This window comes from Acanthopagrus latus, chromosome 24 (genome assembly GCF_904848185.1).
Source record: "Acanthopagrus latus isolate v.2019 chromosome 24, fAcaLat1.1, whole genome shotgun sequence".
Classification (NCBI taxonomy): domain Eukaryota; kingdom Metazoa; phylum Chordata; class Actinopteri; order Spariformes; family Sparidae; genus Acanthopagrus; species Acanthopagrus latus.
In genome coordinates this window covers 10783675-10810599 of record NC_051062.1, presented here as the reverse complement: position 1 = coordinate 10810599, position 26925 = coordinate 10783675, and the positions used below count along the sequence as shown (strand labels likewise).

The 26925-nt window shown below is 44.2% G+C and overlaps 2 protein-coding genes across 3 annotated transcripts; both read left to right on the top strand.

The window, feature by feature from the left end:
• The first annotated feature begins 1918 nt into the window (after positions 1-1918).
• mrps9 (mitochondrial ribosomal protein S9) lies at positions 1919-12296 on the top strand. The gene is made up of 11 exons (XM_037091700.1): positions 1919-2068; positions 2416-2598; positions 6306-6368; positions 6966-6996; positions 7091-7170; positions 9882-9967; positions 10050-10125; positions 10209-10377; positions 10518-10626; positions 11327-11496; positions 11990-12296. Exons 1-11 carry the CDS (start codon positions 1970-1972, stop codon positions 12079-12081), a joined length of 1158 nt encoding a protein of 385 aa, XP_036947595.1. The 5' UTR covers positions 1919-1969; the 3' UTR covers positions 12082-12296.
• An 889-nt stretch (positions 12297-13185) lies between these two features.
• Positions 13186-26712, top strand: LOC119014951 (SLAIN motif-containing protein 1-like). 2 transcript variants are annotated; one of them, XM_037090411.1, is made up of 11 exons: positions 13186-13342; positions 13558-14054; positions 16716-16852; positions 21324-21497; positions 21582-21695; positions 23050-23199; positions 23937-24302; positions 24620-24631; positions 25059-25208; positions 25293-25623; positions 25711-26712. In XM_037090411.1, the coding sequence occupies exons 2-11, from the start codon at positions 13651-13653 to the stop codon at positions 25784-25786; spliced, it is 1914 nt and encodes a 637-aa protein (XP_036946306.1). In that variant the 5' UTR covers positions 13186-13342; positions 13558-13650; the 3' UTR covers positions 25787-26712. The 2 variants fall into 2 exon arrangements, with proteins under 2 accessions (XP_036946306.1, XP_036946307.1); XM_037090412.1 differs by lacking the exon at positions 24620-24631 and having other exon boundaries at positions 25711-26709.
• Positions 26713-26925: the final 213 nt, after the last annotated feature.

The following is a 26925-nucleotide window of genomic DNA, read 5'->3' as shown; positions in this document are numbered from 1 at the left end:
GTGTTGAGAGTAAAAAAATCGAACTAACATCATAACAGCAGATTTGACTCCATACAACTCTATAAATTCATCCCAAACTGGTTCAGCAAAAGGAAACTGAACATGCACACAAGCTGCTGAATAAGGCCCCAGCTGTTTAGCATCTACGGCGTGAAAACTTTGGGTTTTTACAGAACATGTGTTGCACCGCGCCGCTCGCTCATCGCTCCCTGCGGGATCGAAGATTACTCTCATCCCGAGCTTAGTTAGCCGGGGCTGAGGTGGCAGCTTGCGCTCATCTATTCAAGGAATCTGCACAAAATGTTGTGTTAATCCGTGTCTTGCTCTGCCCGGCAACCGACTGCAGCACATATGCAAAAAAAAAAAAAAAGAAACAATCTGTTTTTTTTACGTGTCGGTGTGCCAGCGTGTTTGGCAGACAGTGACTGAGCATTTTTTATTGTGTTATTTCTGATAAGTCATGTGGATCGGCTGCTTTTTAAATCCTGTGGCGTGACATGTGCAGCTCCCCTCTTATTGTCAGTGATTTTATTATTTATTTTTTTGTTTTTTTTACATGGGAGACAGATGGTGCTCACATGCAGCTCGTGTTAAACCGGACAGGGCATCCGAGCCTGTAAAAGTGGGGCTCTTCGGATGGTTCTGTGTGTGTGTTGGCACAAATCAGCTGTCTCTAAATAATCAATAAAGGATCTTTTATTCTGAAAATTTGTGCTGAAAGTCATGAAAGTGAGATGTGTATTTCGTGTTTCTTTCTTTTTAAAAAACTTGTTTTAAGTGGTTCTAGCATTTAAAGTTTAGACGCTGGCTGGTGTTGATTTACAACCTCAATAAAGAGCAGTGTGCTGGATCACTGGAGATTTCGCTCTCAGCTGCGCCATGTGGCCGGCCTGGTTTGGATTTCCGGCGATCGTACCCGAGCAACACAAGTTTTCAATGAGCGAGTGATGTGATCAGGATTGACGCTCCAAGAGATGCTGCTGATTTAAGTCACTGTAGTCAATTGTCTTTAAAAAATGTTATGTCCTTTTCCTCGGAGTTTACACATTTGTATTCCCTTCATTTGTCATTTCGGACAGGTTACGCAACGCTGCGGTCACCGTCATGTGGCCTGGATTATCGTCTTGATTTTCTTCTTTTTATTTCTTGTGTTGCCACTTTTGTTTTGGTCTGAAGACATGAACCTTATTATTTTCATTTTTAATTTAACTAAATGCATTTCTACATTTTCTTCACATTTCTGATATTGTTTATGTTAAAGGTGCAATATGTAAGAACTCAGAACAAACATCTAGCACCAGAGAAGCTGCTAACCACTGCTGAGTGTAGCTGTTCTTAGCCGTGTTAGCCATGAAGCTGTCATACATATTGGACCTTTAACATTTTAGCACAGGTTATATATCTAATATAGAATCATGACGAAACAAATGAAACAAGACAACATTATCTGCTATCTCTCTAAAAACTCTGTTATGTTGGTTTTAGGGTTTGGTAGGTTTTATATGCTCATTAAAGAGCACTTGAACACATCATCAAGGCTATAGGAGTCACCTGAATGCAACATTTGACATGGCAACTGGTTCAATTTATTTCAAAATAAAAGTCAAAAAGTGTGCATTGTTGTCCATAATGCATCAGATTTCCTCTTTAAACTTGCAAATGCAAAGCTAAAAAATATTATTTAACAAAGCCAACAACTTCTCTGTATTTTTTTCCACTTTTCTTTATTTCAATATACAAATAATCATCAGATATAACAGTCAAAAAGCAAATATAATCATGTGTGCAGGCAAACAAATAAAGAATAAAAAAAAATAGATAAAGTAAGATTATAACAATAATGATAATGACGTAATAAAAAAGGAATTTGATGTTTTTGGTTTTGTTTTTTTTGTTTGTTTTTTTGGGGGGGGGCACGTGTCTCTTATTCTGACAACTTCCGCCAGTGACGCCACAGCTGTCAGCCAACATGGCGGCGTCCCGTGCGCGGACCGTGGGATCGTTTTTGGGAAAATGTGGGACTTGCAGCTCGAGTTTAAGCGCAGTCACGTCGCAGTTGAGCCGACAGGTAAAGTGCGGGTTTGTCTTTGATACACTGAACAGTTACGTTTGTAAAACAAACGCGGAATCGTAGAAACGAACCTCAGTGCGTAACAACTGACGTCCTTGAGGTAGCATCCCTCTTGCAGCTAGCCGAAACTAGCTTGAGGAATACGTGCAATTAAATTTAACCGTCGCTGCATTTCGTGTTATCACAGTACGAAAGACTGTGTGATATGTTAAATCAACTCAATGTACACGTAACGTGAGTTCGGCTGTAGTTTAATGATGCTAATGTTACATATATGTGGAAAGTTAGCATAGTTTTGCTAACCAAACTCCTGTCAAAATAACGGCGCCCGTCCTCCTCCTCAGGTCCTGAGCAGGCAGATATGTGTGAGCTCTGCCCTCCGCAGAAAGAACCTGGCGGCCTTGGGGCCAGAGAAGTTCACCATGGAGTTCATCAAGAAGCAGGTGGAGGAGTTTGAGATCGGCAAACGACACCTGGCGAACATGATGGGAGAGGACCCCGAGAACTTCACCCAGGAGGACATAGATGTAAGAGTTTACTGTTGTCTCTGTGTTTCCAGCTGTTTGCAGCCCAGTTTGGTGACTTTTCTTATTTTGTCTCTTGTATGAAGGATAAGTGGCTCCTGTGTCAATTAAGAGCACATTATGTGTGAGGGGTTGTTAGTATATGTGTCAGGCAAATGTAAACCCTAAGAAGGTCTGGATGACCAACACTTGTCTGGGTGTTTGAGTGAAGAGTCAGGTGTAAAAACTCTATTGTTTAAGACAGTTTTATTATTGTAAGACTCTGATCTTTAAGTGTTAAAGTGGGTACATTCATAGGAGGAGGCTGGTGAGATTGTTTTTTTCTTAGTTCATACGACTGACAGATATTGTTGGAGCATTTAAAGCCCAATATCTTCTTCATCCATTCCTCCAAGATGTGGACAAAACGAGACATTTGAGGACGTCATCTTGGGCATTTTTCCCGATTTTATGACATTTTATGAACTGTGCAACAAATTGATTATCCAAGTTTTTTGAAGAGGGGGGTTCACCACAATCCAGCATCAACCGTTTCAGCTTCTCAAGTGTTAAGATTTGCTTCTTTTGTCTGTTTTCTCATTCGTTCTCAGCTTCAAAATTACTTAGTTTTCTACCTAACTAATCGTTGCAGCACAAACAAATTACTGTATGTGGAAGAAAAACGTCCTGCGTCCTTTTTCTGCACCATAAAGAAATGATTCCTGTCATTTTAAAGTAAAGTTACTGGCTAACTGGTTGATGATTAACATTGATGTTCTGTAATATACTTGAAAAATAACAGTTATATATTGTTTCTACAGAAACCCAGTCACATTTTTACTGTGAAGTGCAGTATTTCTGTGTAAAATGGCAAAAGACTTCGAGGAAGAGTTTAAGATTTCACTCTTAATAGATATGCTCGGTTAGCTAACACAAATGTTGTCTCCTTAACTAATAATTGACCAAAAGCTCAGATCATACTGAGGTAGGAATTACACTGCTAATACAGACTGCTACCTCACTGACAGCTATTCTAATGTCATTAGCAATCGCAGGTAAATGTAATTAGCGCCGTAGCTTCCTAATTATAAACTGCTGGCAGACAGAGCAGTATCAGAACAATATAAACACACATTCACCTTCTTCACGTCCTCAACCAGGCAGTGCTGTCCTCATTGATAGAGGTCATGGATATTTGTTGCAGCCAAACAGTAGCTACGTACGCAGGGCTGCAGCAATCAATCATTTTCATTAGCAGTGAATCTGCTGATTATTTTTGAAAAATGCAAATCAGAAAAGTCCAAAACACAAAGATCCAAAGAAGAGAAGCAGCAAATCTTCACATTTATGGAGCTGGAAGCTGACAATATTTCATATTTTTGCCTGAAAAATGTCTGAAATGATTCATCAATTATCAAAATAGTCTGGATAGTCTAGTTTCTTTCGATAGATCACTGAGATGGAGATATAGCAAAGTCATACTGTTGCCTTACTCTTCATAAAATAAGCTCATGAGCAGCTGTTTTTTTTGACATGCAGGGGGTTTGGTTCAGATTCAGTCTCAGATAAATGCTCACAGCTAATCTATGCTTTAACCCTAAAAGTTATTTTCATGGACGTCCGGACATCCCTCCCCCTGATTGATCAACACTTATCCCTAATGACAGGGACCACTGATCAGTTTCAGACTGGAGAGCTTCTGGGTTTTAAACCTCCGTCGTCTCTTCACATCATCATCAGGCAGGTGGAGCCACCGCTGCCTAATCCGCTGCATCAGGGACATTAGCAACGCCCTCAAACACACATGCTGATTCCAGATTTTGGCAACACACCAGCCCCTCGCTGCTCCAACCGTTTAGCTCGATTTCCCACTCGTCCCTCGCCTGGTCCCCTGCGTCCCTCACGGGTAATGAAGAGAGCTGTTGGCGCCCGGCTGTGAAAGCCGAAGCGACGGCCGGCAGCCCAGACTCAGACGTGAGCAGGGGAAGAGGAACATTTTGGAGGACTGGAGGGGGAAGCTGAGAGGCATCTGATAAATCCCTCTGAGCCCAGATGCCTCAGGTGTGACGGTGGTGAAGATCCAGGAGGATGTTTACAGCCCGGGGGAAGAAATTAACACCAGAGACGAAACTAAATGTCTCTCGTGACTGTTACCAAAACTATTAGTTTGAGCCATGATGAGTAGATTTAGGTGACTGGAAATAAATCAATGCCAGTAACGATTTATTAAACATTCTTTGGTTCCAGATTCTCAAATCTTCAGCATTTCTTTTGTGAGTTTTATGTAATTATTAATATTTAAACACAGAAACCAAACCAGGGCCCAGACTAATCATCATCATCATCATCATCATCATCATCATCATCATCATCATCATCAGCTGATTATTATTTTGATTTATTAATAAATTGTTTTGTTGATAAAAATGACAGAAAGCGGTGAAAAGAAACAGTCTAAACAACTTGTTTTCTTTCAGCAGCTTCCGACCACATGATATTTAATTCAGACCTAAAAACATGAACTTCTTCATGAGTCGATCGAGCCAGTTTTAGTTTCGTAGCTCAAAATCACAATCTGTACAGTTTACAGGTCAAGTAAGGAAAAAAAAACCTCTTGATCAGGAAAATTAAGAAAAGTATTTGTCAGAAGAAGACTCAGTTAATCCACTTATCAGTTCAGGACTTGTGAACATTAATTGTGCGTTCATGTGTCGCAGGAATAATCAGTATTTTGATGCGCAACTGCTCGACTTTGATGGATGAACGTAAATGCTTGGTCAGTTTTATCCATTCATGTGTTGCGTTTCAGTGATGCAGCAGAGGCGATTAAAGCTGATCAGAATCGATCGATTTGACGATGTCGTTTTGAAATCGGTAACTGACGCTGGTGACTGTCGGACTGTCGGTGCCTCCGTCAGTCCGTCTTCACCCCTCGGGGGGATCTCGGCCATATTGTGCCGAGACTCCGGGGACGCACAGGTGTGTCTTCATCTGTTCATCGCCTGTCTCTCCCTTTGTACCCTGTAACTTCTTCCTCACACACACACTCACACACACACACACACACACCTCTCCACCAGTCCTCTTCTCCCCGATTTCTGTCGTTTTGACAACCTTAAAGGCAGCAACCTGCTCTCCGCCGGCTGCACCTGCTGCCTCGCTAATTGAACCGACGGAGAGAAGAGGAGGAACGAACGAACGAGGAAGAGGAAGAGGAGGGACGGCGGGATGGAGGAAGAGGAGAGATGAACAGACTGTCTCCCCTCTCTTCTCACACACGCACGCACGCACGCACGCACGCACACACACACACACACACACACACTTCCAGTGCCATCTGTAGCCCTGCTAACGACACACACACACACCGAGTGGAGGATGAACTTGGAGTGAACTGTTGGACGTCCACAGTGTCCTCTGCTTGCTGTCAGCCCGGCCAAAAACTTGTGCCTTTTTCTGCTTGTTTTCTCCTCTAACTCGACAATAACTCACACACACACACACACACACAGACTCACACTCATCACGCTCGCCTTTCCTTGAACCCGCCACCAGCTTGTGCCTCTTCTTCCTGTCACTTTCCTCCGTGGCGTCCACTTGGTGTGACCTCTGTTGTTCGGACGCGTCGGCCTCGTCACGACGTGCCATCAGCTCTCAAATTGCCATTTTCTTCTTCTTCTCCCTCTTATTTATTTCTTTTTACTTTTTTTTTTCTTCTCTCTCTCCCACAGAGGAGCATCCAGTACCTCTTCCCCTCCGGCCTGTTCGACAAGAAAGCCCGGCCGCTCATGAAGGTACGTGTCTGCAGCACAGACAACAAGTTTAAAGGCTGTAAATCATTCATGTTTATGATACAGATTCATGTGGAACTGATGTTATTGATTAGTGTGACAGTTTTTTCCCATCATATGTCATTTTAATTCGCTTTCATGATAAAACCAAGCAGAAACAATGCTTTTTTACCTTATTTTCTGCTTTTTTTTAGGTTATGTTTATTTAAAATGTTGAAATAAATGTTTATGAAAGTAAATCAGAGGGATAGATGAAAGATAAGACATGAATAAACATATAAATCAAATAAATGAGAAAATACAAATGAAAGGGGGCAAATAATGTAAAGATGGTGAACGCAGAAGCACACTGTCACGTTTTATACATTCATTTATACCCATATTTATTTTTAATGAAGAGAAAATAGTTAATAGTTTATTTCCTGTCATTTTCTTTTATCTCTTCTTCTCTGGTTTTGTCTCTTTGCCCGTTAAATCCCTCAGTGACGTCAGATCTCGTAGACTGATCCTTACAAACTGTTAAAGACTCATTAATGTCTTCATTTTCATGCACACAGACAGCAAAACAATAATTAAATGTCCTCTTGTTTTCATCCACAGCACCCAGATGAAATATTTCCCAAGCAGAGAGGTTCGTTTTTAAATCATCTAAATGTTTCCAGAGTCTTTTGTTTGTCTTGTGTGTTCTCTGCCTCACATCTGATCCTGTGTCCCGTTTCTGAAAGCCATCCAGTGGGGCGAAGACCGACGGCCGTTCCACTTCCTGTTCTACACCGGCAAACAGTCCTACTACACCCTGATGCATGTGAGTACTGCAGGTAGCTGTAAATCTCCATCCAGCTCCAAACCACCACCCCCCTCGGGTCATATCTTATTCAGATGGCCGTCCCCAGAGGAGAGGCAACGTCAGATCCTCTTTTCCACACGGAGAGCTGAGCTGAGCTGAGCCGAGCCGAGCCGGGGTGAAGGAGAGGTGGGAGATTAGAGGGAGGTGAGGTGAAAGGAGGGAGGGAGAGAGGGGTCAAAGAGTGAGGAATACCTGTAGATCTACCTGTGATCCAGAAGAGGAGAAGGAGGAGTCTGGTAGTTTGTTTTCTCAGCAGAATCAGCCAGGACTGAAGGGATTTCTCCAAATTTGGTACAAAGTTCCACTTGGACTCGAGGATGAACTGATTAGAAACTGGCGGGCAAAGGTCAAAGGTCAAGATCACTGTGACCTCACAGTGTCCCATTCTCATGAAGGCACTTGGGAACCGTCGGCAAAGATTCGAGGATGAACTCATTAGATTTTGGCAGCCAGAGGTCAGATGTGAGGGGCCACAACTCGATCATTTCCAACGATAACCGAGTGGTGAAGTTAAGACGTTTGTTATCCAGAAAGGTCAGAGGTCAGAGACAGAAACACAACATGGAGGCGTCGTTCTAGTCCAGCTGTTAAATAACCACATTCAAGAGGTTTTGCTGTAAAAGTCTGAATATGAATATCGTCTCATCGAGCGGCAGACTTCAGTAAAAAAATGTGTTTTATGTGAGGCGAGGCTGATTTAAAGGTCACTTTGTGAATTTGTGTGATCGTACTCACGCTCTCTCAGAAAGTTCACTTATATTTTTGACGTCAGCCACCAGTCTAAAGTTTCACTGTCACCCTGCTTCATTCATACTGTTGACGCATGAATGAAAATATGAGAACAATCTTTATTTTCCTGAATCCACGATGATAAAACCAAAGTGAACCGTGTGTCAGAGCGTCCCAGGATCAGAACTGGAGGTGTGGCGCCTCTGTCTTTGTCCCCGCCACGGGGGAGCGACTCCTCCACAGGGGATTTGAAGGGGGAGGGGGGAGGGAGAGGAGCTGCTACCTCCCAACCATTCATCCCGCTCCTCCTCACCTCTGAGCTCCTCTTTTCTTCCTCCCATCTTTTGTTGCTTTCGCGCACTCGACCCGTTCTGGCTTCCTGTCTGCGGCTGACCTTGTTCAAAGGCGTTCTAGTGTGCGAGGCGTGTGTCTGTATCGAAAAACACAAGAGAGGTGTGATGTCTGAATATTGGTCCTGGCTCTCACACACACACACACACGCTCACACACACACCATTGTGCCCTGCAGCTGCAATCTGCACCCCCTGCTGTTGGTTTAAATAGGTATGTCAGACGTGTCTGAGAGCTCGTGCTGCCTGTCTGCTCCTTTTTACCCTCACATTTTCCCTCTTCCTCCACCTTTTCCCTTTCCTCTTACTGTTTTCCAGGATTTTTCTATTTTTCCCCTCACACACACACACACACACACCTCAGGAGTGTTTCCAGGAGGGGGCAGTGGTGTGTAAAGCAGCCCTTCCCCGCTCGGCTGCTCTCCTCCGGCTGTCGTCGGTGCATTACCCCGCTCACCGCTCCGCTGAGCCCTTTTATGGCCACACAACCCCGGGGAGCCTCCACCTCCACCTCCACCCTTCACTTCCAACCCAGAGCAGCTAAAGCCTGGAAGTCCTGCCGTGCATATAAAGACAACCGAACAGAGAGTGTGGCGGTCTAGCTGTCCGTCTCTGTAACAACCTCGACTTAAACGTATCCAGATACTCGCCCCTCTTCCTCTTTCATCCGGCCGATCCATGCGAATTATTCCTCGCCATTGTAGCGCCCAGTGTTTGCAAACGTGTCCCTGCGCCTTCTCTTTTTTTTCTCATTTTTTATTACCCTTTTTTTTTCTTTTTCGCAAAGAAAATTGGTTTTTGCTTGATGTTTGTACCCCACCCTCCCCCTCCTCCTCCCCCCTCCATACCCCTCCGTCGCTGGTCGGAGTGGCAGCGGATTAGGCACACTCTATCAAGAAGGAATTAAACAAACATCTGGTGAATAATTGACGGGGAAATGAGTTCTCACCCAGGCGCTGGTGCGGGGCCGAGGTGGGGAGCGTCTGCCTCGGGGACGTGACTGGCATGCTCCCCCCTCGGCGCCCTCCGTCTGTCCCCGTCTGTCCCCGTCTGCGCCCGTCGTCGCCGCGACACGCTCGTCCCCGCTGAGGAGGCCGCCAAACCGTCCTGACGTTTGTTCAGGCTCGCGTTGATGCTCCAACTTCATGTAAGGGGCTGAAGAATCGCAGGTGTCCATCTCAGCACGTGAACAATGGAAATATTTGTTTTTGTGTCACGGGCCAAGACGCTATAAATACATGTGAGAAGATTCAGAGGACTACGTATCCAATCTCCAAACAAAACTGTAACAAAGAAATTGAGATTTAAAAAAATGGAAACCAACCCCGACATGGTTGACTCTTAAGTCTCTGTAGCTTCATCTGAGGCGTCAAAGCCATTTTTGATCGTAAAAAACAAAAGAAAACACAACAACGTTTCAAAAGACGGAAGACATTTTAGAAAAATGCAACAAAACGTAAGGAAACGCAATATTTTAGAAAACACGACTGCGTTTCAAACAACAGAAACAGGGTAGTTTTCTCATGATTCGTGCCCGTAACCATTTGTACGTCAGGAAGTGTTCACCTGAATGTTTCTGTTGTGTTACAGGAAGCGTTAGGCAAAATCCTGGCGCTAGAGAAGCACCAAGATCGTCTGAGAGCCAAGGGGCTGCTGACCAAGGACGTCAAGCAGATGTAAGTAGAAGAACACCAAAGAAGCAGATTGATCTCCTTCAGCTCTTCAGCGTGTTGATTATGGATTCTTTGTGTCCGTCAGCTCTCTCAGCACGAGCAGGTGGCTTAAAAAGGAGGAACTGGAGGAGCTGCTGGTGGAGAACATCTCCACCCAAGACGTAAGAACTCCATCTCCGTCACGCCTTTATGAGAAAATGACGGGAAGCTGGAGAAGGTGACTTGAATATGTTGTTTCCTCCAGTATGACCACTTCATCCAGCTGATGGAGCGCCTGCTGTCGATGCCCTACTGCACCAAAGAGGAGGAGTTCGTCCTACGGTACCGTCAGAACCTGGAGACCCAGTCCATGAAGCAAGTAATGCCGCTGCTGGAGCGAGACGAGAGGGGCGTGGCCTTCAGCACCGCGAACGGTAGATATACGACAGCACAGAAAACACGCAGCTACATTTTAGGAAACTCAACATTTCAGATCATACTACTTTTTGTAACTGTTGTGATTTGACCCTCAGGGCCACCGTAGAACAAAGATGAAACAGTTTTTTCTCCTCAGGTCGGAGGAAGATGGCCAACTCCACTGTGATTCTTCGAGACTGCGGCTCCGGGCGGATCACCATCAACGGCCAGGACTACCTGCACTACTTCCCTGTGCTCCAGGACAGGTAGGAGAGCGGCGTGAACAAATAAACCCTCCTTTTTTTCTTTTTCTTCTTTTTCTGCACCTCACGGCAGGCTGCTTCATTCATAGATACCGCTTTCCCTTTAAAAAATGCACGACGTGATGTGTTTTACTCCCCCGCTCCAAAAAAAAAAAAAAAAAAAAATTAAAAAGCAGCTTTTTCACTCTTCACAGCATCGCCTCGTTTTTTATTTATCTCCTTGTAGTAAGTTAATTACACAGTTGAGTGATTGTGTGTGTGTGTGACTGTGTGTGTGTGTGTGAGTGTGTGTGAGAATGTCCAGAGCTGGTGTTGTCACGCCGTGTGAGGATGGGCTGTAATTGGAGCAGAGAGGTGACAATTGACTTTGTCAGCAGCCATAGGCCATTCAGGCTGAGACGCCATCCAGAACACTTTCACTCCTCACAACACACACGCACACACACACACACACACACAAAGTCATCCCGTTTCCTGCTGAGTCAGAAGTTACTCTGTAATATGCAGCGGTGAGATTGTCAGAGAAAGCTTTTCACGGCGCCCGGATCCTCCGCTGCTTGTCTGAAAAGTCACCCAACCGGACATTAAATGAGCCCGGCCCGGCCCGTTTGATACCACTATCTGCTAAATGGCACACACCCCGCTCTGCCACGTTCAGCCACGTTCCCATTCTCTCTCTCTCTCTCTCTTTTTTTTCTCTCAGAGAGCAGCTGATGTTCCCGCTGCAGTTCATGGGCATGCTGGGACGCTTCGACCTCGAGTGCACCGTGAGCGGCGGCGGGAGGTCCGGCCAGGCGGGGGCGCTGCGGCTCGGCATCTCTCGGGCGCTGCTCTGCTTCATGTCCGACGGCGAGGTGGAGAACATGAGGCAAGGTGGGTGGTCTCCTCAGGAAGATGTTTGTGTTTCTGATTTCCCTTTAATTCTTCTAAGTCCTCCGGTGGAGAACTTGATGACCTGATCCATTCATTGACTAATCGTTTTAGCTCCGTTCAACATATTTGAAACATGTTCTGTGCAGGTTGTTTTGGATGGTTTTGCTTGTGTAACGTTTTATTTATTCGAGGCGAGTCGTTAAAAACAAATTTGTTATTAAGACGGCAGCTGGCAGAAAGATAAACCCTCATTTGGGAAGAGGAGAGAGAGAGAACATGATGCAACAGCACAACATGTTGTCTAAATGAAACCATGTTTGTTAGTCGACTTCCTGTTTTACAACAATAAAAGCTCATAAATTCAGAAAAGATGATGCTGGTTGAGTCTCGAGAGGCCGGAAGATATTAAATAACACAAAGTCAAACACACAGAACACGTCAGACGTCACTTTGTGTCATGGCGTCCTTGTCTCAGCTGTTTGTTTGCTTCCAGCTGGTCTGCTGACCCCTGACCCCAGAGTGAGGGAGAGGAAGAAGCCCGGTCAGGAGGGAGCCCGAAGGAAGTTCACCTGGAAGAAACGCTGAGGCGGAAATCTCGTGGTTTTAATGTTGAATGTTGAGTTTACGTCACTGAGAACAAACAGCTGACTGTCTCCAGGCGGCCATGTTTCATGATGTGTGATCCAGCTGCAGTGAGTCTCTTCAGCCACCAGATGGAGCCACAAGACAAAGAATAAATGAAAGTTGGATTATATTTATCGGTGTATTAATCAATAAAACATGTTTTTCACATAAAAACACGTTGTATTGGTGTTTGGTTTTTGGTGTTAAGTATTTTGTTCTTTTCCCCTCTGACTAGCAGGAAGTTTAAAAAATGTTTACAGTTAAAAATTATTAATTACAGTCTCATGAATTTAAATTTCTAATGACTTTAACTCTGAGGACACAAAACAGTTCACCTGCTGCTATCATTATTATTCTAAACCAGGGGTAGAATGTAACTAAGTACATTTACTCAAGAGTATTTCCATTTTCTGCTGTTTAACACTTCCACTATACTATCATCATATCATACCATCTTGGAGGCAATTACTTTTTTACTTCCAGCTAAAATTGCTGTTTCTTGTACAGAGTTTGTTTTAAGTACATCAGATTCCCTTTTCTCTACTTCTGTTTATTATACAGATGCAGATCTTATTTTTGCTTTTGATGTGTTTTGCTTGGTGCAAATTGGGGATTAAGGGACATTATACATGTTTATTTTTAGTTTCAGGACATCGTAATCACATTTTGTTGAACAAAAAATGTGATTCGGCTCCATCTTAATTTAATAATCTATTTCAATGATTTATCTGGTCATATTTTGTCAGTTCTGGATCACAATAATTACTGTTCTTGGAAAGAAAAAAATAATTTTGCACAAGTTTTTTTTTTTTTAGAAAATTTTAACTTTTCAGATTGTTTTTCATCCGAAGTCGAATTTGACATGTTTAAAAACATAAACATAAAATTATAGAGTACAAATCTTCAGATTTGACGATCAAATGATTGAACTGATCATATTTTGCTGGGAAAAATGTTTTAATTCAACTCAATTTAAGAGAAAATCTTAATTTTTCAAAAATGCTTGTCATGACCACATTCTGCCGCTAGATGTCGCCAGAGGCGCATAAATGTCGACCAGGTGCATCTGCTGATTACAACACACCTTTATCACATCAGAGCAATCAGCTCATCGATTGTTGGGATATCGATCAGCAGAGCAACAGTATCTGGTTCAGAATCAGCTGTTACAGAAAAAAAAACGCGTTTTAAAAACGTTTAAATCTGTTTTAAGGATTAAAAGGTAAGTTTGGAGTGAAAGAGGATGTTCGCCCTGAGTTCAGACTGACAGGTGCTGCTTCTACCTGAAATCAGGCTTGTGGGTTAAAGAGGCGTGTGTGTGTGTGTGTGTGTGTGTGTGTGTGTGTGTGTGTGTGTGTGTGTGTGTGTGTGTGTGTGTGTGTGTGTGTGTATGTGTATGTGTATGTGTATGTGTATGTTGGATGGGTGGAGTTACAGCTCCGTCCAGACAGCGGTACTAGTCTGGTTCCTCCCGCCGGCAGCAGCAGCAGCAGCAGCGGCACTCTGGAGGCTCACACGGCGCTGTATCACATGGAGGCTGCGGTGCTGAACCCCGCGATGGTGGCCGACGTGGACCACAACAGCAACAGCCTGAACGCCGAGCTGGAGGTGAAGAAGCTGCAGGAGCTGGTCCGCAAGCTGGAGCGGCAGAACGAGCAGCTGCGGACCCGGGCGACGGGCACGTACGGCGGCGGCGGCGGGTTCTGCCTGTCCGGCCCGCTGCCCGCCCTCCTCCGGCAGGCGTCCTTGGGGTCGTTCGTGCCTCCAGAGGAGCATTTCGACTATTTCCTCCCGCACACGGGCGGAGACGGAGCTGCGGGGGAGGATGAGGAGGATGATGAGGAGGAGGACGGATCCGAGCCGTCGGTTCTGGACGAGCTGGAACTTTTGGACTTGAATTCTCTGTCCTGCTCAGACGAGTCGGACGAGACATGGTAACCATTTGTTGCTTTTGTGTCCCTTTTTGTTGTTTGTTGTTGTTGTTGCAGCTGCAGACACGTGAAGGCATCATGTGTGACAGGTGTGATGGGCTCATTGTCTGCGGTGGTTCTGATCCGGCCCGTCCACACTCCTGCAGCCCGGACAAAGCAGCACAGCTCGGGGGAGGGGGGCCTGTAGTCAGAGCTGCAGCCTGTTCACGACCCGAAATCAGATGCATGTATTAATCAATTAATCGATTAGCCGTCACCTATTTTGATCATCTTTCAATTACAGCCTGATGAAACACACTGTATCCATTTTTTTTTTTTTTTTTTTTGCATCAAACCGTCAATTGCTGTAATTAATGACACTTTTTTTTTTTAAACACTCCACTGAATATTTAATGATTTCAAACTAAATTAAGATTTTTCTCTTCTCATCACAATTTCTTCCCCAAATCTAAAATCCTTTAGCTGAAATCTCTCTAAAAATCATGACATAATACCGATACACAATTTTTGGCTCTGAGGCCAATATTAGGAATATAAGAATGTCTGATACCAATATATTAGTCGGTATATATGCACATTTTTGGCATTAATCCCTAAACGCAGAGAAGATTTAAATGTTCACATGTTTTAAAGAACACCTTTTTACCAAAACAATAACCTTTATTGTCTGAAATAAACTAAATTCCAACTACTATGGTTATAATGGTTATCTTGACAATCTTTTAATTGGTTTGAGTTGATATTTAAAGGAAAATGGGTCCAAATTCTCAGATTTCCTGGTTTATTTCCTCCTCTGTGACAGTAAACTGAACATCTTTTGGTTGAGGACGTTTGAGGACGTCATCGTGGACATTTCATAGATCAGTTAATCAAGAAAATGATCCACAGACTAGTGGACAATAAAAAAGTAGTTGTTAGTTTGATCTTTGGACATTTGACGTGTTTGCAAAAGACACTAAATCCAAAACAGGAAGTGAGATTCTGCTGATTTAGCCTCAACATGGAGGCTGAACTGTCAACAGGAAGCTGCTCGGTGTGAGAACAGCTGCTCTCATTACTGATTGATTCTGCTTTATCAGTTTATCAATAAGTGGTCCGTTAGAGGTGGTCTTTACTAGAAAACCATCAGTGTATGTGCTTTATGTTACACTTAAAGGAACAGTTCACCAGAAGATTATGTACTAAATAAAGTGTGTTTACAGGCTGAGATTTGGGCTCCAGTTGCCACTTTAATAGGTTCAACTAGCTATAAAATTGCCAGTCGTAAACAACAGTCCTGCAGTCGTCTCCTACATGATGATTTAAATGTTCACATGTTTTAGAGCGTGGCTGTAACATTTGTTTTCATTTTCTCGATGAATTGATTGGTTCTTTTGCTTCTGAAGATGGTGAAAAATTTCGATCACAGCCTGCGAAGACGTCCTCATGTGTCTTGATTTGTCCAAAACCCAAAGATATTCAGTTTACTGTCATAGAAGAGGACAGAAACTAGGAAATATTCACATGTCAGAAGGTGGAATCAGAGAATTTTGATGTTTGGTTTCTTTAAAAAAAAATGACTCAAACAACTAATAATCATTGCTATGTGTTGATTCAACTTTAGGCCCATTACAGGGGCCGTTTCTATTATTTCGTCCGCCTTATTAACACCATTGAGGGTCGACTACATGGTATAAAACACAGCAGATCAAAAGAGTAACGATTCTGCGCCACAGCGCATCAGATGAATCTTTCATTTGGTGGGTCCTTCCAGCAGGCGTTTCCCCTCCCTGGATCTAGGAATAGCACCAGTTGCGGTGTGTTTGTGTCCCCTTCAGGTCAAACTCCATCTACCTGATGCCGCTGAAGGTTTTAATCTATAATTCAGCTCCCTGCGTGTTTCACCCGCAGAGCAGAAACGGTGGTGGAGGAGTTCAGGGCTGTCAGAATAATCTGATCCACCTCGTCTGAACAGAGCAGCTCGTCGTCCTCGCATCTCAGAAGCTTAGCATCACCTTAAAGCCAGGGGAGAGATTTCAGGAGGAGAGAGGAGGAGGAGGAGGTGGCACAAAGGAAAGATGGAGTCGTGATCTGATCTGATCTCATGCAGGAATAGTCCCAACAGGGCAATTCTTTTACTAATGTCATGACCATCCGATCCTAGAGCGATGGCACCTGTTACTGTCCTCTGTGATTAGTGTTTTTAAGGGAAACATCAGTATTAACCCAGGATCAAAACAAAATAAAATGTTCGCCTTATGTTCAGGAATATGTTTTTTTTTAAAGTGGAACTATATAAACTCTATAAACTGAAGTTTTTGTGGCGACATGGATGGCATCTTCTATCTTACTAAATGGTTAAATTTTGGGCGTTGACTAAAATGTCTCCGCAATTACTTGATGGATTTGCCATGAATTCCGGTTCAGTCATCTGTGGTCCCCAGAGGACACATCCCAAAGGCTCGATGATCCCCTGACTTGTCTTTTAGTGGCCCCAGCAGGTTAACTGTCCACTAAGTATTGGCACAGGTATTCATGGTCCCAGAGAGATGTTTCCTCACGTGTTAGCACTGTCACTGTCAGTGCTGTTCTTGTTACTGATGAATTGTAATCACTTCGGTTTTACTTGGTCCTGTGGCAGCTAAGACAGTCCTTTGACCCATTTTAATTTGTGTCTCTTTCCAGGTTGTATGTGTCGCCTAAAGCTCGAGAGTCCTCAGACGACTCCCTCACCCCTCTGCAGTGGTGCCGACAGGGTCTGGACTCGCCCAAATCTGAGGTGGAGGCCGCCAGGAGATCGCTGTCCCTTCGACTGGAACAAGGTACGAGGCGACGGATTTGTTTGTGTGCGGAAACAAAAAAGACTTTAATTGGCCTCGGGGGGGATAGTGTCATATAGTCATAGTACAAGAGCAGACGGTGCACAATGAGAGACGACTAGACAAACCACCAGACTGCCACTGTTGTCGTAGCCTGTGTTAAAAGTTATTGTGATCAAGTTTCTGTTCATTAAAGATTTTAAACATTACTTTAGTTTACAAAAGGCTATCTGAGCTTTGTACCAACTGGGTTAGCTTGGCTATTGGGCTGTGTGCTTTGTGCTAATGTTAGCTTACTCTGTTGTTTGGCTACTGAACTGGCTAACTGCTGACCAAAAGGCTAAGGGGCTACATGTTTAAAGAAAAATAGACTTGCGTTGTGTACATAGTGCTGCTGTATTAGTTAACAACTGGACAACAAATTTAGAGGTGGTGTGTTTTGTGCTACTGAATTAGCTAGCTTCTAAACAACAGGCTCAGGTGCTTTGTACTGTAAGTGCAGTGTATCGTTGCCATCACTCACCTGCAAGAAAACACCCAACATTATCATAATAAACTTCAACAGCAAACATGGCTATATTTAGTACTTACCACTGTCAAGCTAGCATGTTAGCAGTGGGGAAATTCTGGCTGCATTTTCTCTTAAATTGTGCAACTAACATGCTAATGGCTTTAGCAGATGCTGAGCAGCTGGAGGTTGTCCAAAAGCCTGCATGTTACAGTAGCTAGCAATGGTTGTAACTTCACAAAGAGGCAGGGGTTTATTTCTAGACTCTGCAAACGTTAATATCACCAGTGGTATTAAATCAGAATGCAAAAAAGATGTAGGATTGATTTTGATTCTGTTAGGTCCAGTTTGTGCATGTGTAGGAGTTTCTCGCTGACTAATGAACGATGCTGGAGCGTCTCTGTGGAGTTCAGCTGGAGTTCACATTTTCTTCGTGGTTATTTTAATATACTTCTTCGGGAGACAAACATAAAATGGACACAGAAAACAAGAAACACAAGATGTCTTTGTACTCACCTACATTGTTTCTGTTTCTCGGTCATAGTCAGACTGAACCGAAGGCTGAGACAGTGGATTAGTTTACAGGATGCTCTTCACCTTCAGGCTATTTTAAAACTGATGTGTACACAGCTTTTTAGGTGCCTTGCCAAAAAATCACAGGAGCTCACTGACTCACACAGCACAAATCCTTGCCAAGAAGAAGTGCTAAATTGTTACTCGTCTAGACTGAACAGCTCAATGCTCTTGCTGTCTTGTGAGGGAAGCGGAGAGGAACCAGAATTAATATAATTTTCCTCAGTTTGAGATGGATCCCTGCTGGGTAATCTGCTTGGGTCTGTATTGATCATCGCACAGTTAATTTGTAGCTCTCTCTATAATGGATATATTTGGAGAATTACAGTTTTTGGCATCATTTACACAAAGAAAAAGAAGCAGTTGGTGGATTTTTGTTAAGAAACCACCTCGTCAGTGAAGAGAATCAGAATAATACTTCTTCCTATGTCACATTACTTATTATGTAACTTTAGAGCCAGTCAGAGTTTCTCCATCCAAATCAGTATTCAAAGGAAGGAAATAGCTGCCCAGACTGGGAAACCAAGCACAGGGCTACATCTCTCAGGTGGTGGTAGTAGGAAAGTTTTCTAAAACTAACAACCCAGAGATACTTTTCCTTTGTGGCCTCAGTGAGCAGGTTGAAGCTGGATCACCTTCATAGCTTCACTCTAATGAGGCTCAGCAGGACAGTAGGTCTTAATCTAGTCCACGTCTCATTGCATTAAGCAGATCAGGCCTGCAGGGTCATCTGACCTGCTTGTCTGTCATGATTACAAGCGTTGCTTGACTATATAATGCAACACCGGGGAGGGAGGGAAGGAAGAAGTAGTTCCGAAGAACAAGGAAGAGGGTTTGAGGAAGAAGCGACAGAGCTTCCTTTAAAAGTAAACTCAGCTCTCACTGTCGCATCAGCTGAGTGCACATTTGAAATAATCGAGCAGATGGACTCATCGGTCTTCAGTCCAGATGTAGAGAAATCCTCGCCATGCTGCGTGAGAAGTGTGAATGGAGGCGAAAGCTCCCACGGCCTCCAGTAAACAGGCAGCTTAACACCCAGAAGTCTTTAATGAGAGGAGATGGATCACCTGCGTGGGCGAGTTTGTGTTTGCGTGTGAGCGAGCGAAGCCGCTGCGCCTTCACACACTTTCAAAATAAGGTCGTTAGGATTGTGGAGGCGGCGTTGTGTCCCACTGCTCTTTTGACTTCAGTCAGCGGTTGGCTTGTAAAAGCATCTACACTTGTGGTAATTGAATATTTTTCTGGCATGGTGGAGGCACTTCACACATCGATGCCACAAACTTACGAGAGACACAAGTTTCATCGAGAAAACCATCCAAGAGTATAAGTGGTTGCAAGGAATGTTCCTTATCGTACAGAATAGCTTGACATTCTCATTCAGATGGCTACATGTCTTGAACATAGGAATGGTATCAATCTACGCTCAGTGATGCTAAACTTGTGGGCAGCTCAAGACAAAACTGTGGAAACGAGGCCCTGTAGTTTGTTGGGTGGTTGCTTTTCCTTTCCTTTGTACTGCACCACGCTAGTGCCCCCCCCTTCAGTCTTAATGCTAAGCTAAGCTAACTAGGTGCTGGCTTCAGATTCATATTGAATGTAGAGACATGAAGGTGGTAACAATCTTCTTAACAAAGCAGCAAGCAAGTGCTTCCCCCCTCCAAATTTTCAGATATCATATACCAAAAAATAGCTAATTTATGCAGTATTACATGAAAAAATGAATAACTGTTGTTCAGTGTAAAACAAAACGCTTCACAATTGCAAAAGAAAACGTTCAGTGACTCATTTTGGAGCTTTATATTTTTGGTTTGCTTGCAATCTGTCAGTTGTCTCCCTCATCAAACTGGAAAACGAGGCCATTGTTGCTGTTTTCTGGCGTCCACGTACTTTTGGCCGGCGTCTGCAGCCGTCCCTGCCAGTATCTGGGTCGCGGCGGTGCGACCTCTGACTCGTCTCATCCTCGTGAAGTTGCAGCAGCTGTGCGGCTTGTTGCATCAGAGGCTAACAGGCATCAGGGTGAGGAGGAATCCTCCCACCAGCTCGGCCCGGCTGTCTCTCACTCTCCCTCCCTCTCTGCCGGCGGAGGCTGAGTACAGTGAAATGGAGAGCTGTTGCCGTGGCAACCATTTACATGAAAGGAATACACCCCCAACCTCCTCTACCTCCTCCACCACCACCATCACCCCCTCATAGATAAATGGCTTATATTCACATTGACAGGTAACACAGAGAAATCCTCTTCCTGCGCCTTCAATAAGATGCACGACGCAGCACATTTTTATTCTTTGTTCTCGGCTGCTTCAAGTTTCTCCTCTACGGCCATGAATAGTAACTGAGGGGGGTGTGTGTGTGTGTGTGTGTGTGTTAGTGTGTGTGTGTTGAATGCAGCTTTGTTGTGGAGCGTTTGAATAGAGCGGTGGGTGACAGTCACAGTGATGGTGAGGTAACCGCTGCACAGCACTGGCCTCTCTTCATGTCTGTGTGTCGTCTATGAATATTTATGTATTTATGTTTATTGTTGTTGGAGGCAGTTTTGTGGTTTCAGAGCTTTGAGGAGAAAACAGGGGAGTTTTTGTTCATATTCTGTATCCTGTAAAGACTAAATGAAGGCTACTGTTTTGTTAATCGATTAAATTTAAAAAATTTCCAAATCAGAGCTAAAAAATTTTTTCATCAATTTTAGGTTCAGATCAGTTCTGAGTAGAAAACTTTGCTCTGCAGTCTGGTGGTACAGCAGTGGGAACATCTGTATCTTTTGCCAGGCGGCAGTCGATAAACTGTAGAGATGGGAGTCTGTTTAGGTTTTGACCTGACAAGACATTTAAAGAAAAACCTTTTAGATTCTGAGAAACTGGAATTGACATTAGCAAACAATTTAATCATGAAAATAATCTGCAGATTAATTGATATTCAAAATAATTATTAGTTGCAAACTTTGTGGGTTGTATATCCCTTGGACTGTGAGTTTTTGGTATAAAAATGTGTTTATTAGCAAATGTAAATCACCATTTAGTGAGATGAATAATATGTATAGGTTGCAGAAAGAGAACGATCCGGAGTGTCTGCACTGTTGTTTGTATGTGAGCAAAAACAGATTCTTATTCTTTTGTTATTTAAATGTGACAAAAATATGACACAAAAGGTAAGACATCAGACAACAGGACACGAAACACACCAGACCAAAGGAAATCAAAACACAAAAGAGGGAAAAGACGAAAGGATTAAAGCGTGTTGGAGAGAGAGAACGGAGTGATTGATGTGAAGAACTGGGGCGTGTTGATAAACACAACGAAAGAAGAGAAAAAAGCATATTGTTCCTTTTTAAAAAAAAAAAAAAATGATACTAGTAAGAAGAATACTTGTATGATTGTATAAATGTCTCCTCCTCCTCAGTCTCCAGGTGGCGCAGCTCCCTCTCCAGCCCTTCCCCCTCCTCCACCTCCACCTGCTCCTCCACCCCCGGCCCTCCTCCTCCTCCCCTGAGCCGAGTGGCCGGAGTGTCGCCCATCGGTGCTTCCTCCCCTTTAGCCAAACCCTGCTCCACCCCTCAGCCATCTGACAGACACGGTAACCTCACAGCTACACGCCTCTACTGTCCATGATGTTTGAGTTTCAACCCTTGAAGTCACACTCTGTACTTTCATCCTGTAGCTCCATCCTTCTCCTCCCCGCTCCACCCGGCCCTCCATCGGACGCTGAGCCCCATAGGGAAGGATCTCTCCCCTGTATCTGAGAGGACTCCCACGTTCTTCCCTCACCATCGCAGTAAGCTTTAGACGCCCCTTCCTCACACCAAACTGAATGTTCTTCTGTTGATCAGCATATTAATGTGCAGGTGGAAGACGCCGCGTCTGGAACTGGGTCAGCCGCGAGCTCTCTTCCACGTTACTTCAACTTGTGAAGTCGTGGGAGTGAGCAGAATATTTTCTCTGCAGCAGCTTCCGAGCTGCGTTTTCAGTCGCGGGAATCAAAGCGTGCCGCAGCCTCTCTGTGCATTATTGGTGACTGTTCCAGACTCAGCTGCAGGGAACTGACTGCCACAGGGGGCTCTGCAGCCCCGGGATCAATTCCATGATGGTGCAAGTCCAAACAGAGATCTGGGGTTAATGCTCTTGAGATACTCCGTGTGTTGTTCCACTTTATAAACTCACTTTCATCTCTCCGCTTCATTTGTGTGTCATCAATAAGAGCTGAGCTTACTCCATAAGGATTTTGGAACATTTAAAAAAACACATAAAAATAACTCTTCCTGGTAAATTGTGACAGGAGTATATAAAGGTATATTTTTTGTGCAATCAATCAATGTAATCACTCCCTTTGGATACTCAGTCCCAACAGGAACCATGAGGCCTAGTTGGAACCAAAACTAAAAGTCTGTTGGGCTGAAAATCTGATAGGAGGATTTGTGGCTTGTTAAAGTAATGCATCCAGTTTTTCCTTAAGTGGCCGTGGAGTGAAAGGATCAGTCATTATCTGTGCTCTTGTTCAAATCTCCAATTAGACTAAATTGACCTCCAGACAGGAAGTGACTCTTAAGAGCGCTGTCTTTACAAACTTTAGCAGTTTAGTTGTGGAGATGTGTCCGATCGCGGTGATAGATTTGAGATATTTGCATGATCTCTTGTCCAGATTTCAGAGAGTAACCACGTTTACCTCCCTGTAAACACTTTGAATGCTGTAGAGGGAAGTAGTTGGATGAAATATGACCCAATAAAGGAGCAGAAATCGTCTCCTGTGTGACCATGTAAGAGCAAAATGTGACAAAAGTAATTATAACGACACAGATGATGGAAGGATTATTTTAAAGAGCAGGTTGGAGCTCAGATTTGATGAATATCATTAAGCGAGGAGACGCTGGTATAACCTCTGTGATAATATTCTGCCTCACTGCCGCTTAATAGGCTCTAATTCTCCCAGCCAAGTATCCGAGTCCATTAGTTTGGATCCTTCATCTTTACGTGGAGAGCACTCAGAGGACTCGAGGGGGCTTTTCTCATTACCGAGCTGCCAAAACTCTCATTTGTTTAACTCCTGCGGTGGAGTCGCAAACGAGCTTCAGAGCAGGAAAAAACCTGCAGATTCAGTTTTCTCACACCTCGTCTGTCTTTGGTTTCTGAAGGCCGCAGCCTGCGACGCTCCGCCCTCAGCCCCCAGTCGTCCATGGACAGCGACCTCGGTGCCTCAGAGGCGGAGGACGACTCCATCGCTCTGGGATACAAACTGCACGACCTCACCGACGTCCAGGTGATGGCCCGGCTGCAGGAGGAGAGTAAGTTATTTAACACATCTTGACGGCAGTGTTTCTCTCCGCAGCACAGCTCTGCTCTGCTCTGCTCTGGTGTATAATTAAAGCTCTAAATTGTAGGGAATTTATCTCGCACCACGCTGCCAGTATTGTTGCTTATTTTAGGTCAGTGGCTCCCAAACTGTGGGGCCGGAGGCGTGAAAATATGGCACGAATGTAGGGTTTAATAAACCATCTTCATGGCAGATATTTCACTCGTTCACAGGTGGAACTAACAACATTTACTGCCTCACTGCGTCAGAAGCCGTTCGTTTACGTTTTCCACCATGTTTACAGACTGAAAATCTGGTATTTTTTGCAGTTTAAGTTTTAATTTTCTCACCTGTTGTGTAACAGAAAAGTTTTGGTCAGATCTAAAGTTATCTTAAATATTAAATATTCACCTGCATTTCAGACAAAATCTAGTAAAAAATAATTTCAGTGTTTTTGTGAAAACTGATTCCATGTTGTGTATTTTGTGTGTATTCCAGTTTTTTCTAGTTGTGTGTGTTGTTGTTTGCCAGCTCTCTTCTCATGCTGTCCATCTGTCTCTATTGTTCCCTCCTCTTTAATATTTTAACATATGGCACCAGATCTCAGAGCCCATCGCTACTTCAGCTTCATTAACCCCAGGAGGTGACGATTGTGTGTGTCTGTGTGTCCCTACCATGTGTGTTTGTGTGTGTGTTTTGCTCGCCTGTCCTCATATCTCGCTCCCCCAGGTCTAAGACAGGACTACGCCAGCACGTCGTCGGTCCTGGCCAACCGCCGCAGCCAGAGCTTCACCTTCCAGCTCAGCCAGCTCAGCGCCGGCCCCGACCTGGAGGAGGAAGACGAGGAGGACGACGAAGACTACGGCCTCCTGCCCCCGCCGCAGCCACGCCTCACCCGCCTTCCGCACTCCCACACCTTCTCCAGCATCCGAGACTGGCGAAGAAGCACAAGCTCCCTGTGCACCCCTCCTTCCACCCCCTCAACACCGCCGTACCCTTCCGCTGGGTTCGCCTTCCAGCCTCCACCCCAGGGACTGGGCCTGGGCCTGGGCAGCCTCAGCGCAGCCGAGCCCCAGGGCTTCAGACCCGGATCAGGTGAGACATAACTTCTATCTAACCTGCATCCCGAAAGTCTGTGCAGATTCTTATTGAGCTGATGAGAAGGCAAGACTCAAAAGAAGCTTAAATATTCAAGATATAAGATTAAATCTGGTTTAAATCTGATTTTACGTTTCTTCTTCTTCGCAGAAGATAAATCAATAATTGAAATACAGGTGGATCAAACTCTGCTCATGTTTTGCACTACTAATCAGTTATCTCTTTGTTTACATGTTGTTGTATGTGAAATATTTATGTGTGTATTTGTATATTTTGTGTGTGCTGTTTTGGGGAAACTCCTTCGTGGCATCCAGCCGATTTTGAGAGTAAGTCGACATCATTCTGCTCTAAACTCAGAAGTCTCTAACCTTTTTGTTCATGATCATTAATCCAACTTCTCTCGATGAGAACACCCACTATTTCATCACTTAAAATGTTTCCCCCACCTCCGCTCTTAAACTCCTCCATCGACGCCCCAAACTGACCCACGCCGATGTTCCCTCCACGTAATAATAACTCTGTCTAAGCCTCTTGTACAACCGCTCTTAAAGCTCCCAGACTGGCGTGTGTTTCCGCTCTGAGACGAGAGAGAGTTTGATGGGATTAAGAGTTAGCGAGTGTATATCTGACTGAGGGGGCTGGAAACTAGCTGTTAGGCTAAAATAGATCATAGCCAGTTTGTGAGCCATCTGAAGGGACGGTGCATTTAAGTGCTGCTTTTATCGTTTATTCTTTTATGTGCGTCTCTGTTAGATAAGCTGCGGAGGAGCATGCCTAACCTTGTCAGAGCTCCCAGCATGCCCAGTGTGCCCATTCCGACCAATCCCAGCACTTCCCCTTGTTTGCTTCGTAACAGCCAGAGTTTTGATTCGTCCAGTGGGCTGACTCGACTGCAGTCCTCCAGTAAGACATCTGCTCCTCCTCTAATAATGTAATTAAAGTATTGTTCAGCAGAAAGTATCACTGATTTTTTCTTTTTCCTTTCAGTCCCCTCCCCCGGACAGCTGCAGAACAGGGTCCAGAGCGTCGGGAACTTCACCTCCTTGTCACGTCAAACGTTAAAGGCCACCGCCTACGTCAGCCCCACAATCAAGGGCTCGGCCTCCATGCCGACCTCCACCAGCCTGCAGTCTCTGAGCAGTGCTGGGGGTAACAGCGGGGTGGGCAGCAGCGGGATCCCAATGCTCAGTAAACCACCTGGTGGAGGAGGGACACCCACGTCAACCCCAGCCACGCCCCGCAGCAGCCTGCCCCGCCCCGCCTCCTTTGTTGGCACCCCAGTCTCCACCCCTCGCAGCAAGGCCCAACCAACACGAAGGTAAACCCTTTGCTTTTACATCATCGGCTCTTATTTAGCATCCTGTGGGTTGGTTCCATCAATAAACTTTCATCTTGATTTCCTCAGTTTACTGACTCCTCCAAAGAGCTTGTCCACCCTCAGTGCCCTTCGTGACAGCACCTGGAGAGACGGCTGCTACTGAAGAGACCCGGGTGCAGTAGTGCAGTGGCCCCGCTGGCCGGGGTAACTCACTACAGTAAACTGATAACTTCACCTTAAATCTGAGATCCTGCATAGAATAGCTCAAACAGTGGAGGTCGTCTTCACGCGTCGTTAATCAGATTCTATGCAGAATTTCTTCGGGGAAGGCAGGTTGTCATTTAGTCGTTTAGTTTTTTGGGATTTGAGTGAGTTTGGTCCGTGCCAAGGGGGAGTCGCTCCCTGTTGCTCTTGTGCAATAAAACCACTGTCTTTAGGCTACCAGTAATACTAACCTGCTGAAGAGGGCTGCCAGTTTTTATGATACGAGTCTTCACAATACTGTATTTATTTATATTCTTATTATTTTGAACAAAACGTTTTTTGACTAATCAGGTGTTTTTTCCCGCCAACAATGCTGCTAAAAAACATGTAATCAGTCCCTGTTTGTTTTTTGGGCACATTTGGTCGAATTTTTACAAGACGTTAAAGTATGTATTCATGTACAAATCTTAACTATTAAGTGTGCATACATTATAAATATATATTGATGCAATATTATTGAATTTTAAATGTGAATCTTGACCAAAAGGAAAATGTTTGAATGTGTTTTACAAAATTGTCTCACCACAGATTTTGTGCATATTAACACTTTAAAATTGACCTATAAAGGGATCTGTTCTTGTTGCACTTTGTATCAACTTACTGATATTTTTACGTTCTGTTTACTGATGTTTGCACTGCTTTACTTTGTATATCTTCTGGATTTGAACTGATACTTGTTTTTTTTGGGGGGGTGGGGGGGAGAGGAGATTTCACATTTGTACACGGCATAATGTAGCACCCTCTGTTTGTAATATTTGACTTGTGTTTTTTCACATTTCACAAAACTGATGGACTGAATCATTTTAATAAAACACACTGAATTAACATGCTGCTTTATGTTGAAACTGGATTTATATAATCCCATCGTGCAACAGGACATTTCAATGTTGCCATCTAGTGGTAGAATTTCAGATTGGGGTGGGTTTAACACAAATGACTGCAAAGTATTCCCCCAGAAAGACCGCATGAATAATACATAACTTAAATCTGAACCTTTATCACCAATAAAGCCATACTGACTTTATCCACAAAGAGGAT

Excerpts from the sequence above, each read along its gene's own strand:
- mrps9 (XM_037091700.1), top strand. The coding sequence starts at position 1,970 with ATGGCGGCGTCCCGTGCGCGGACCGTGGGATCGTTTTTGGGAAAATGT. Across the intron at positions 2,599-6,305 it reads TCACCCAGGAGGACATAGAT|AGGAGCATCCAGTACCTCTT; the intron begins GTAAGAGTTTAC and ends TCTCTCCCACAG. Across the intron at positions 10,126-10,208 it reads AGAACATCTCCACCCAAGAC|TATGACCACTTCATCCAGCT; the intron begins GTAAGAACTCCA and ends TGTTTCCTCCAG.
- LOC119014951 (XM_037090411.1), top strand. The coding sequence starts at position 13,651 with ATGGAGGCTGCGGTGCTGAACCCCGCGATGGTGGCCGACGTGGACCAC. Across the intron at positions 21,696-23,049 it reads GTTCTTCCCTCACCATCGCA|GCCGCAGCCTGCGACGCTCC; the intron begins GTAAGCTTTAGA and ends TGGTTTCTGAAG. Across the intron at positions 25,209-25,292 it reads GACTCGACTGCAGTCCTCCA|TCCCCTCCCCCGGACAGCTG; the intron begins GTAAGACATCTG and ends TTTTCCTTTCAG.